Genomic DNA, 12,525 nt, shown 5'->3' with positions numbered 1-12,525 from the left:
AATTTTTAACACATTTTTAACGTATATCATTCCTATAAAAGATTGTTCGGACACTTATTTATTTATTTTTTGGTTAGGAAGTCTAAAAGTTTCACGTTAGGTATCTAAAAAGGTTGACTTACAGCCTCAAACGTCTGATTTTTTAAGTGAAACAAGCCTCCATACCCTCCTAATGCAAGCTCAAAGGGATCTTTGTGTTCTCCTGGGATTGAACCAGGAATCTTTCACTTATTAGGAAAATATGCAAACCACTAAACTATAGAGAATAAATCAAGCATGTGTCTGAAACTGGAGCCACCTGATGTTCTTGTTTAATGCGCTACAAATCTTGAAATGTTGAATATTTCACAAGTTAATGATCATTTAACTAACTTAGTTTTGGTAGATTAGAGGATGATGCAGTCCCTACTTACTTAACTGCCTTCAAGAAATGACATTATCAATATCAACATCTTGTTGCACGCTGCTACTAGAAGTACTGTTAAGAGAACCGCAGTTAAAAACTTCCTGCTGCTCAGAAATCTGAGTCAAACATGACTCTTTAACAGAGACCAGTGCTGGATCTCTTTTCAATGCATCATCGTCTCCTATTTATGTGGCCACAGAAGATCCTCATTAGTGCAGGCCTATCAGTGTGCATCACCCACACCGCTGTTTATTTCTCACATTGTCTGGATCCATCCACCGATCCTGCTGTTTATAAAATACCAGCATAGGACAGAGTGGTTCTAACTGTTTGCTCAGGGACATCAAGGCTCCAGAAATACTCGTTCATCTTTCGTGTTCTGGCGCTGGTCAAAAAGAAGAACAACAAGAAGAAGAAAAACTTCTTTGAACTCCCCTCCCCGCCTCAGTCTACAGCCTTTCATTCTAATTCCTGTTGATACCTGTTATTTCTTTGATGGTAAATACAAAGCACTGCAACATCAGACGAGCCTTTGATATGGGAGCACAAATTTAAATCAGTTTTCACTAAAGGTGCAGTTTAGCCATTCAGGTCTGTCTGTATGACTTCTGCCTGGCTCAGGTAGGATGATATGGATTCAATAGCAAGGTTAAAATATATTTGCACACTCTCCTTCTCACACAGCCACACTTCAGGCACAGGAGACAACAGGGACGTCATCGTGCCGGGGGTTGTGTGCGATCTTCCAGTAATCGGCCTTCGATACTGGGAGCAAAAGTAGGACACGCAGGGAAACACCATGTGGTCATTCAAAGTTTCAGCTCGCCAAAATTAGGCCCACATTTTTAAAGCTTCCCCCAAAGCAACGACACTAACCAGTCATCTCAAAGTTCTTCTTTCCTACAGGCCACAAGTCTAAGTTAATTAAATTTTATATAATCTTAAAGTCTCCACATTAGAGGTGGCTGGAATACTTTTCAAAGGAACACTGATCAAACATAAGCTTTCTGGCATTTTCACACAGCCTCATCTAAATGTGTGGATTTTTTTCCCCTTAAAATTTAGGTGTACGCTTTTAAATTTGAGGAAGCGTGTAGTGCTTAGTAACAGTTAAACAGATCCTGTCTCATATTTTTAAAAACCCAAAACAACACCCTTACGTAAAGCCCCCCGTTAATGATGAGACTTGTTTTAATTGTGCTCTAATGTAATACCGATGGGACAAGGAGACTATGTTTGAGCTTTTTCAGGTCACCGAGTATAAGAACAAACTCTTTATGAATAGTAAAAGGAAATCTATTAAAATGCATCACCCCTTATAATCACAGTTCCTCCTTGTTTGAATTTAATCCATATCTTCCAGACTGGAGTATCCACCCAGTTAAAAGAGCTGCAGGATTTAGTCTTGCACTATCACTAATGACTGCCAATTAGTCAGCCTCTTGCTCTGCTCAACATGTACCCCTATCTAATTAAAGAACCCGTGTTTTTGTGTGATGTAGAGCACGGCTCACTTGTCCTACGCCATCTCTGGGGCTGTGTCAGCATGCGTGCGTGCTGCAGAGTGGAGGCGCCGCCTGTCTCGACGCCGCTCTTACCTGTTGACAAAGTCTTCAAACAGGATGCGGTGGGAGTAGCCTTGGCGGCGGATGTTCACCGTCTCCAGGATCCCAGTGTAACGCAGCTGCACCATCACTCGCTCCTTGCAGAAGAGCAGTGCCTGCCTGTCATCATTAGGTTTGATGCAGCGCACAAAGTGTGGCTGGCCCACGACCATCTTAGACAGCAGGTCCATCAGGGAGTACTGCACAAACACAACAATGAGGCAACAATAAACCACGGGCAGAAGCAAGAGAAGACACCAGAGAGCAGTTATATCGTTTCATATTATCAGGGTTCAAAGGTCAGATCAGATCTGCACCAAACTTTTTCCGGACAGTCTCATAAAAAGCTCAATGGTGCCCACGAGAATTAATCAGTATGAATCAATAAACAAATCTATCCCAACAGGACACAACAGTGTTTTTAATTCTAAAGTAAAAGACATCAATAATTATTTAGGGATTTGAAAAAAAAACCCACTGTAATTCTATTTGCAGAATTGTTGGTATCAGTTATGGTAATGTTAAAAAAATGCAATGTAATAACAAAACTAATTAAAGTTTCCAAGTAGATTCTCATTCATCCAGGTCCTGGCAGTCTTCAGCACTTAAAAACAAGGTATGTGACCTGCTTGGGGATTAAATATAGGGTTTTGTCCATCAGTTGTTTTAGAATTGACATCTTCAAAAACCAAAAAATAGTCCACTTGCTTTCTTTTCAAGCACTAATTAAAGATGTATTTACTGAGGTGTATTTACATTTTATGACATGAAAGGTGTGTTACAGGTTCGTAGTCTGTGAGTATGCTAAGGTCCTCTCACTCTGATCCAAATGACCAAAGCATTTCATCATCAGGCCATGAGCATGACATCCCTGCAGACGTTCATGTACCTGCCAATTCTGTGTTAACTCGTTCAACTTCACACTCGTCCTACAAGGCAATATAACAGAAATGACTACTCATTCATGGTGTCTGCAACTATCTGTGTCCACAAGTGAGTACAACCCCTACTTTCTAAAGCTGCGGTGGACTTGTTGGCACACAGTTACTTATTTACACAGAACAAATTCATTAAATTCAATTTTGCTGTCCACCAGCCATCTCAGCAAATATTCCCCAGCTAGTCCCTAGAGCAAGGTGAGGACATCTTTTAATGCTTTTCATCAGAGGTAAATTGACAAAGAACACATGAATACCCATAATTCATTTAATGTAAATATTATATTACTAAATATTGTCAGTAAAAAGTAACTGAAGGATCCATTGATATAACAGACTTTACTGGTATGATCAGTTATGACATCATATTAACAAGTGAATCCACTCCTCAGTTAGAAGGCTTTTAGTTGTTTTCAGACCATCAGTGCTCCTGCTTTACGTCGTTGAATCTTGCTGTTTGGAATTATTGATACAGCATAAATTAATCAAATTTGTATGAGCTTCAAATTAGTCTGCAGCTTCATATGTTATGAAAATCATTAGCTGCTCAGCTGAATCTGAAAAGCAGCTATCATTTTATTTTCACATTTGAAGCTTTTCTTTGTTACTCTTACAGACAAAGTACACAGTTTAAAAATGCTGAACAGCAAAACGAGACCAGCACGTGGACTACGGTCTCATTTTCCTGCTGATGTATGGTGAGTATGAGTATGTGTCATCACGGCAGTAATTTTTAAAGAGAAATGCAAACACCTACACGGAAATAGGAGGCCACAGTCTGTCTCCTCATGTTGGTGGTTTCTCCTGGGTGGCGGATCATCTCCATGGTGTCCACCTGAACACAAACAGTCACAATAAGCACGCTGCACTGATGATCAGGCCAGACTTAGGCCACTGCAAAACAAAATGCAGCAGATTCAAATGAGATGCTGTTCATTTGCGACATGACGTCTTCAGCGGGCTCTGCAGAAATAAAGGTATTATTACAGCAGGTCCCCTTCCTCTAAATGGGCCAGTTGGGAATACACAGCTGTACTAACTGTGCCGTCTGTATAACACAGCCTCATAAACACTTAAAGCTAACAATCTAGAGAATAATTCGGCACTGCTGTGGGGCATGGGAAAATTGCAGAGCATTCTGAGTAATGAGACTAGCCGTCACCGAGCAGACAGTCATCCTGATGACGGCGGATTAACGAGAACACAATATAAGCTTTCTAATGGCCTTCGCAGTTCATGGCTTCATCAAAATTAATGATGCAATAGATATTTTATAGTAAGTGAATATCTTAATACTTTATTTCATCCTTGCACAGAGAAAGGAAGGTACGTGAAAGGCTGTGCGAGCTGCATAGGAACGAGACGCTCCGACACTTTGTACTTCTGTATGATCTGCTTTCAGAATAGCAAACGGCTATCGGAGACTCACTTCCACTGTTCTAACAACTGTCACTTTAATCTGAGCGCACTGGTAGCTTCTCGTAAGCGTCAGTTTCTGTCAACTTTTCTCCAACTCTGATTGAGAACGAGACGCATACATATTACATCAGTTTCACAGAGTTATTACTAAGAAGTCCTCTCTTCTTCAAGAATAACTGAGTAGGTGCTTAGTGGAAGCTCAACAAAGTAGGACTGTTATTATTCCCACTGTTATTCTGGCCTTTGTTTCCGTCTCACATGAAGCATTTTTATAATCTAAAAGACACATCGCGGAGCATTTGTTTACATTAATAACTCAGAAATGTGGCTGTGTGGAGAAAGAAATTGGTTCAAAAGAGATGATTTACATTTTCCAAAAGCAGCTTGTGATTGATGTTTTATGACTGGAGCTGCAGAGTCAGTCTGTGAAGCGCAGTTTGAAGTTTTAGTTTTTGGATTACAATAATGCGATGATAACTTCAGTGAACTATGTTGGGGGGTTTTTTTCTTCTAAGATCTGTCCTGTGGTTCAAAGGTGGTGCATTTGGATTCAGAAAGTTTTACTATTATTAAACAGGGGTCTTACCTTCAACAGGTATTTGGGAGACTGTGAGTACAGCACATGTTGTCGAATAACATGGAAGGAAAGGAAGAGAGAAATGGAAAGACAAGAGGAATCTGAAAATCAGCTTTAAGGGAGGTTCGAGTGTAAAAGCATCATGTGACTTCGTATTTCCTATACAAAGATCAGATTCAAGTTAGTCAACATAGGCTGAATATTTTCAGTCATACAAGAAATGCGATCTTAGAGACATTATTAGTTTGTGATGTTCTGCCCCTTAAACAAAGAAGGTCCAGAAATGAAAGTGTTAAAGTTCAGAGAGAGGCAGTAAGAGCTTTTTCTTTTAAGGAAATTTCCAGCCACTGATGCTGCCAAGACTCAGCTCAGACAAACTTAGAGTGAACATGAACAATCAGCATTGCTGGATGCAACAAGAGATTCTACATGAAATATCATGGAAAGAAAACCGTCAAGCCAATGCAGTGATTTAAGCTGATTTAGGAGAATCTGCAAAAGTCATCCTTAAAATTTAAAATGCTGCCTGCCAGCAACAAAAACAACAATATTCACTAAGTCTCAGAAACTACTTTTATGATGTAGACACTGAGTGCCAGATGGCGATGCTGTATCACCACAAGCAAGACAGCAAACATAACAGGGTAGTCAATTAATGTGGCTATGCTTCACAGCACAGGTTTTTACTGGGTTTCTTATGGTGCAATGCCTGTGAGCAACAAATAAAAAAAAAATGTAAAAAAGCATTATGGGGCTTTTTTGCACGTGATGATTTGGGCTACAGCCGAATGCTCACCTTGGTGCGTCCTGAACCGAGCTGTGGTGGGAGAGATCTGGAGGCGGCCGTGACCCTCGCTCTGGACGTCGCCAGATTTCCTGTTGAACACACAAATGAAGCCAATGGACTCTCACACAGTAATATGAGAAAGCCAATAATATTTGGGAATGAGCCAGTGGCGTTTCAGTAAACACTCTGGGTTTGATTTTCTTTTCTTTTTTATTCAACATACAAGAAAAAGGTGTATAAAGCGTGCACCACTATGTTGGTGTTCATAGAGCAGGAGAGTATAAAGAAAAAAAAACTAAGCTGAATCCATGGGCTCAGGAGTGCATCTGTGTGCACAGCAGTCCAACAGCCCCACACACAGCGGAAAGGATGTGAACATAGCATATGCAAGACAGTCTGAACATTTCAAAGTTTCTGCACAAGATGTCCAAATGTTTTCTCTGGCTATATCTTCAGAGGCTAAACTGTGATTAATAGCAGTGAAAGAAGCCTTTGAAGCAGGATTGGTGACATCAAAGTCCTAATCCATGGGTGGCAGGATTTTTATAATGAGTGGGAAGTATCTTAACACATTTCAAAGGGTTTACTCCATGAATAAACAATAGCTGCACAGATGTGCCACACACACCTTTAGAAAAATACGTCTGCAGACACAGGAGGCAGCATTACCCGAGCAGCCGTGTATGGCAAGAAGGAAAACCTTTTTAAGTTTTTTTTTAAAGATAAAGCCAAACTGACAGCCCAACAATTGTTCTAGATTTTCTACCGCACACAGACAAACTTCTAAAATGCAAATACGCGCTCGTCTTCCGCGATATCACTTCAAGACTCGCATCGGTTGGTGAGGACATCGTCTGACAGCGAGCCAGAAACTTAAACACCGGATCAGCGCCTGCCTTTTCCCAGAGGACGCTGCACTATCAAACGTGTATTAGAAGCTTCAATCAAAAGCCGGACTGATCAAAATCAATTTAGGATGGATTAATTAACAGGCAGTGCACTTCTAACTTTAGACAAAGGGTGTCCTACTGGTGCCAAAGGGTTTTGCACTGAGCCAAAGCAATGTGCCGTTCATAGCATAGAAGCACACATAGATACACACACACACAAATATGTGCACACACACCGCTGTAGTCAAAACAACCAAAAACATATGATGTGAGCACTCTTCAAAAGAGTCTTTTAAGCTAGTACTGATGTTGCTTTTAGCTTTTGACAGTTATCTCCCAATTTTTATTTATGCATCTGCTTGTTTATTCTGCTAATAAATCAGTTTTTTTTGTATCAGGCAACAAACTAAATGCAAGACATTCTGCCATATTAAAATATGCTTTTTATATTTGTTGTAAATACGTTTGGAAAAATAACCAACGGATCAAAACTGGAACCCAAAAATAGAAGAAAGGACAGAGTAAAGCCTGATATGATGGAAATGTGAGCAGTTAATTGCTCATTATGAACACATGTTTGTGAGAAGGCCTTGTGTTTAGGATACCGGGAACAGATTTTACAACCTCAAAGGCCCCTTCGGCAAAACCTACACACATGCACGCGCGCACGCACAAAAAGTATGATCTTTGAGAACAGGGGCTGTTAAACTGTGTCGGGTATATTACCAGCACACAGGCAGGGAGGGCCCTGCTCCAATTAGCCCAGAGTAAAGCTGGATGGATTAATTGGAGTGGGTCTTGTGCAAATGAAGTGCGCTCTCTCCTCTCCCCATTAGTGCTGCTGGGCCAGATCATCTGAGCACATTTGTCATGATGAATTAGCGGCTGCGAGTGGAACGGGCTCGTGGAGTGTCACTGTGCTTTTACGCCTCTCACTTCCATGACACCATCAAGAGGAGATGAAGGGGCTGCGCTGCGATGAGAGAAACTATGACAGTTGTACCTAAGCCTTGCAAATGGACACTCGCTGCTTTCTTCGTGTATTCCTTGGCGGGTCGTATTAATTCATTCTTCTGGCGGGTTTCATATCCCCTCAAGACTAGATGATTAGAGCATTGGTTAATAGTCAGTATCCTCAAAGATTTCTGCCTCCTGAGACACGAAGCCAAGGGAACACCTGTGATGTCCGGCCTGAAAAGAAGACCTTCTAATTTAGATACAGTAAGGAGCTTGTCTAATGATGTGGATAATAATTATTCAAACACAGAGACGAGCTAGAAAAGGAAGATTTGTTCTTTGAAAGCGGATTCAGCTGAAGAATAGGCTACATGTGTTTTAAGTTACAGATGGAGACAGCCCTTATTCTCGGTCAGAGTTCTCATGATAAAAATAAAACGAAAAGAGAAAAGGAGTGGAGATATAAGAGGTTAATAATTGAAAAGGAGGGCGAGCAGGTGAGGGGAATATTTCCCAGGTCATTCAGACTTGAGAAACAGGTGGAGGAGCGTCCCACTGATCGTTTCTGCTTCACGCATGTTGCTCTTGGCATGGACTACTAGGACGCAAACAGAGAGAGGCAGAGCGGTGTGTGGGGAGTGGGGGGTAGAAAGAGAAGAAAAAAAACCCTTCCTTGGCATCTGTGCGTTCACTTTGAAAATTAAGCCCAGCAAGAATCCTGTAGGAAAAAAAAAGCTCAAGCTGGCAGTTGTATTGGGGTTCTATTGACAAGAATAGTCAATGTGCTCGGGATTAAAAAGCAATCCCGCGTTCAATATGACACCTCCCTACATGCTTTTATGGGTGCCAGTGTGCGCCTTGTACTTCAGAAGCTGTGGATCGAGCTGTCGACACGGGGGACAATCAAAGTTGTAAGAGAGAGCAGCCTTCCTGAGCTGAGTGAGCAGAGCCTTGCTGGATATCTCTGCCCGCTCTCCCGCTCTCTTTTTGAAAACATGTGATCTAGAAACTCAACTCAGCAACCAAGCAAATTAGATTAAAGCACCCGTAACCCCCCGCCACCCTACCCACCCTCTATAACCACCACCGTTTATGCCTAGAGATGGCTTCGGGGGGCTGTTGATTTAAATGCCATCCACTACTGTCAAAGCAGATCAATCATAAAAAAGCATGGTGTAATTGGCTTTTAGTGACACAACACAGTGTTGCATTTATCAAAGGATGTTGTACCATGTGACTTAGGAGAGCCGGCTTCTTGCTATTGATGTGCAGGGCCCGTCAAAAAAAAAAAAAAAAAAAAAAAAAATCCCTCTGCTGACTCAAAACATTCCCCAATACTGCGATTAGGAGAGAATTCAAACAAAAGTATTACTTGGTGAGTGTCTCTCCTGCTAGAGAGAATACGTGGAAGTGCAGTGAAAGACTGCAGTGTCTGCCGACTGGGATGAAAAAAGGCAGAGAACAAAGAGCCAAATATGTCATATCGCTGGGAGAAGCCTGTCACTTCCACACAGGAGGATCTCCTTACATGAAGGGAGACGGAGGGAGATGGCAGAGGATGGGAGAGCTGCAACTGTGGCTTCGTGTGAAGATGTAAAACCAATATGTAAATTGTTCGATATGAACTCCACAGCCCTAAAGATCTTGCAGAGCATATTACGGCATGAGCTTCTTTAGCAACTGCAGCAATTGGCAAATGGCATAAATGCTCCAGCTGACAAATATTAGACTTCAGATTGTGATGTGATGTGGTAAAACCGACCATTAAAAACAGCTTTTTGCTTTTAAATCTGCAAAATAACTAGGGGAAACAGTTAGGTATGAGATAAATGTAATCAAAGGGACATATTAAATTATAGTATAAACTTGAAAATAAATGGGAAAAACTCAGACAGAGGATAAATATTTCACATTTGTTCTGGATAGTGCAGGATCTATGATATATCTACTTATTTATTTTGCAAATACAAAGAGGAAAATACAAAGATGCATACAAACTCAGGGAGGGTTTATTTTTTTAGAAGCTGCTAATAAGATGTAACGAATGCTATGTATTAGGTGCTAATAGCGTCCCCTCCAAAGACGGCATGTAATAGTAAATCTTTATATACAGAAATTATCCCGTGATTAATTTTTTAAACGGTGGCTTGCTTACGAATAATTCAAAGTGACAGCAAATCACATCAGTGCAGGTCCCGTTCATACCTGTAATTTTTCAGCGTACAGTATAAGATGTTAAAACCTTATCAGTTGAATGAGAATATAGCATGTGCATGCCTGCGCGGCCCACTATCTGTGAACTCCATCCTCTGACAAAGAACTGGCAGTCTCGATGAGCAGTGTGCATGTGCAGATGTGCTATGCTACAATCAGCAGGGCCAGGCAGCCCTGAGGCCACACACACACACACACACACACACACATCCACTGTACTGTGACCGTGGGCTGCCCAAGCCCTGGTAGGCCCAAGTGAGCTCTGCCAATTCAAACACTGTGATCCCCCTGATCTGGGAAAGGCCCTGGCTCTGAGGAATTTGTCCATGCAAATACATCCCATTTCCTCTGACAAAACACCACCACATGTCCAAGCCTCAAGGACCCACATTCTGCAAGGCTCAAGTGCCCTCGCTATTCACCGCCTGGGAACTTTTTACTTTCTGAGGCCTTCACACTTCCCTGCTACCCTTCAATCATGAAGCTGCGTCAACAGTCGGGACATCACATTCTCAAATTGCGGTCGCTTGTTTTACAGTCGACAGAAACCAAAAAGTTAAATTGTCTGATTTATAGGTATTGTGTCCTCACTGCAGTGTGACATGTGCATCACCACAAACATTAACCTCCAGTGCATTCATGCACAATGTGCGCAGTCCAAAACCCCAGATCCAATGTTTCGCTTTCATCTCTGCATCCAGGCTGCTGAAGGTCTACGAGGGTGTCCCCTAGTGGTGACACACTGAGGGGGCGGCCCAGACAGTGAAACCACCCTGGTGTAAAACAGATTTCCATCAGATCGCCCCAGATAATGGTAATTTCACAGATAACAGAGAATCCATAATGTGGAATAAAATGCAAATTAAATCTCCCCACAAATTTTACCCCGAAGAATAGATTTATAATTTTCTCATGCGTTACTGTATCTCACTTAAACAGTGCTCCATCTTTTCTGGAGCGATAAGCCAGAGCAGTGTTTCATAGCTCTTTATCTAACGAGATGATCTGCGGTTCCACAAGCTGCAATATGAAAATCGGACCTCTGACTCTAAAAGAAAAAAAGATCTGTGTAAGCACGGTGTTTCCAAAAGAATCTTAAACATTTCAGGATGAAAACGTTCAAAAGTCAGGACAGACAAAAACACAGTTGAAAAGAAAAAAGGAAATAAAGAAGCTTTCAGGACTGCAGCAGTAAACACTGCAGCACATCTTAGTTTCTATTCAGTGCCTTTGTGCACTGAAATTAAGTGTTCACTGAATTGGGTTTTATAGAGTGTACTTTTCTGAAGCTCGTAATTGCAGAAAGGAAGTGGCTGAAGGCTCCCTCGTGCACAGCCAGCAATTGAAGTTTACAGACACGCTGCACAGATTTCTACAGGAGTCTCAGCTTAGGTGCCTTTTGTGAATCGAAGCTCCTTCTAATGCCACTGGGAGAGAAAGCAGGCATTTACAGGTGCCTAAAAAAGGAAGTGAATCACATAAAGTGGCTTAGCTGAAATAAAAGTAGGAAGTGGGAATCTGATAATATAAAACATCTATTAGCATTTCAGCTAAATCAAGTGACCAGGAGGGCCCAAGCCACGGCTAATGACAAGCACATTACTCTACCTTCATTTAACCAACAGAAAAGAGGTGGGAAGAGTTGCTTTTGTGTTCTCTAAATACTCTTTCTTCATCCCCTGGGTATTTAGAAACCTTATCATAAAAATATCCCACTGCACCCACAATCTGTAGATAGCATTCAGCAGAGGAAAACCAAGAGGGACAGCTTAGTGAAAATAAAAACAGAGCGCCATGCGGAGAGCTGAGCCTCTCAAGAGATAATGGAGACTGCAGATTTATCCGAGCACGGCACGCAGAGGCTTGAAATGAAGGGGGGCTGGGGGGGGGCCAGCAGATGCCTGGGAGTCGCGTCTTAAAGAAACCCACTTACCTGAACATTTATGGGAAGAGTAGACAGCAGCACTATTCACTGAGTGATATAGTCCCGCAATTGTTAACAAAAGGAAAGTTTCCGTTTCCTCTGTGGCTAGTGGTTAGTTGCTGAGATTTTCTAAATAGCATTATATCATACCTGTTTTAGTTAAGGGGCTGGAAAACAGCTGCTGCAAAAGTTTGTTCTCTGACGTCCTCAACACCACAACGATGTCTGCAGGGAGAGTGTCTCTGTTTTTCTCCAAAAAGCCATTCACATTGTACATTACCTGTTGAGTAGGACATGAGAAATACACGTACACGTAACAGTCAGTTCACATTTTCTGAATCTGAATTGTCATCACTTTGTGATATGGTTGAAATTAATGCTAGGGTATGTTTTTTTAAATATATAAATATATCTTATGTGAGGGTAAAAAGATCTCAGATAAAACTGATGTTCCTTTTAACCACAGAAAAAGCACAGGTGTGAGTAATAAAAATACTGATGGCTGAAATCCATTTGAGGTTCAGTTGCCGGTGTTGCGCATGCTGCTTCTGCCAAACTGTCAAAGCTTACTGGGATACAGATGTTTTTAGAAACACCTGCGTTTTTCCTCAGTGACATGCGATAGGTTTGCTGTGCCGCCATCCAGTGAAGTACATTTAAATACATCACCAAAGTTAGATGAACGCAAAACTTTGAAGTTTTTATTTTACACGTTCTTCACTCCTCGTTAACGTGAACAACACTGAATGGACAATGTGGCACTGTGCAAAAGTGATGAGCCACCACTCATTGCATTTGGCCTCTAAGGA

At 41.6% G+C, this 12,525-nt stretch overlaps 1 protein-coding gene across 4 annotated transcripts in view; it reads right to left on the bottom strand.

Annotated features, from left to right (window-relative positions):
• Positions 1-12,525, bottom strand: part of myo3b (myosin IIIB) — a 69,828-nt gene that overhangs the window by 23,583 nt on the left and 33,720 nt on the right. For 3 of the 4 annotated variants that reach the window (XM_039599684.1, XM_031743261.2, XM_039599683.1), the window contains exons 23-27: positions 11,867-11,996; positions 5,741-5,820; positions 4,954-4,974; positions 3,706-3,783; positions 2,005-2,210 (exon numbers count right to left, since the gene is read on the bottom strand). In XM_039599684.1, coding sequence (XP_039455618.1) covers positions 2,005-2,210; positions 3,706-3,783; positions 4,954-4,974; positions 5,741-5,820; positions 11,867-11,996 — 515 coding nt within the window. The remainder of the gene's footprint in view (positions 1-2,004; positions 2,211-3,705; positions 3,784-4,953; positions 4,975-5,740; positions 5,821-11,866; positions 11,997-12,525) is intronic. The other variant, XM_039599682.1, reaches the window with a different exon arrangement.

Source organism: Oreochromis aureus, linkage group 16, assembly GCF_013358895.1.
Source record: "Oreochromis aureus strain Israel breed Guangdong linkage group 16, ZZ_aureus, whole genome shotgun sequence".
Lineage (NCBI taxonomy): Eukaryota > Metazoa > Chordata > Actinopteri > Cichliformes > Cichlidae > Oreochromis > Oreochromis aureus.
Note: the sequence above shows the minus strand (reverse complement) of the source record. Positions and strands in the feature narration are given on the sequence as shown.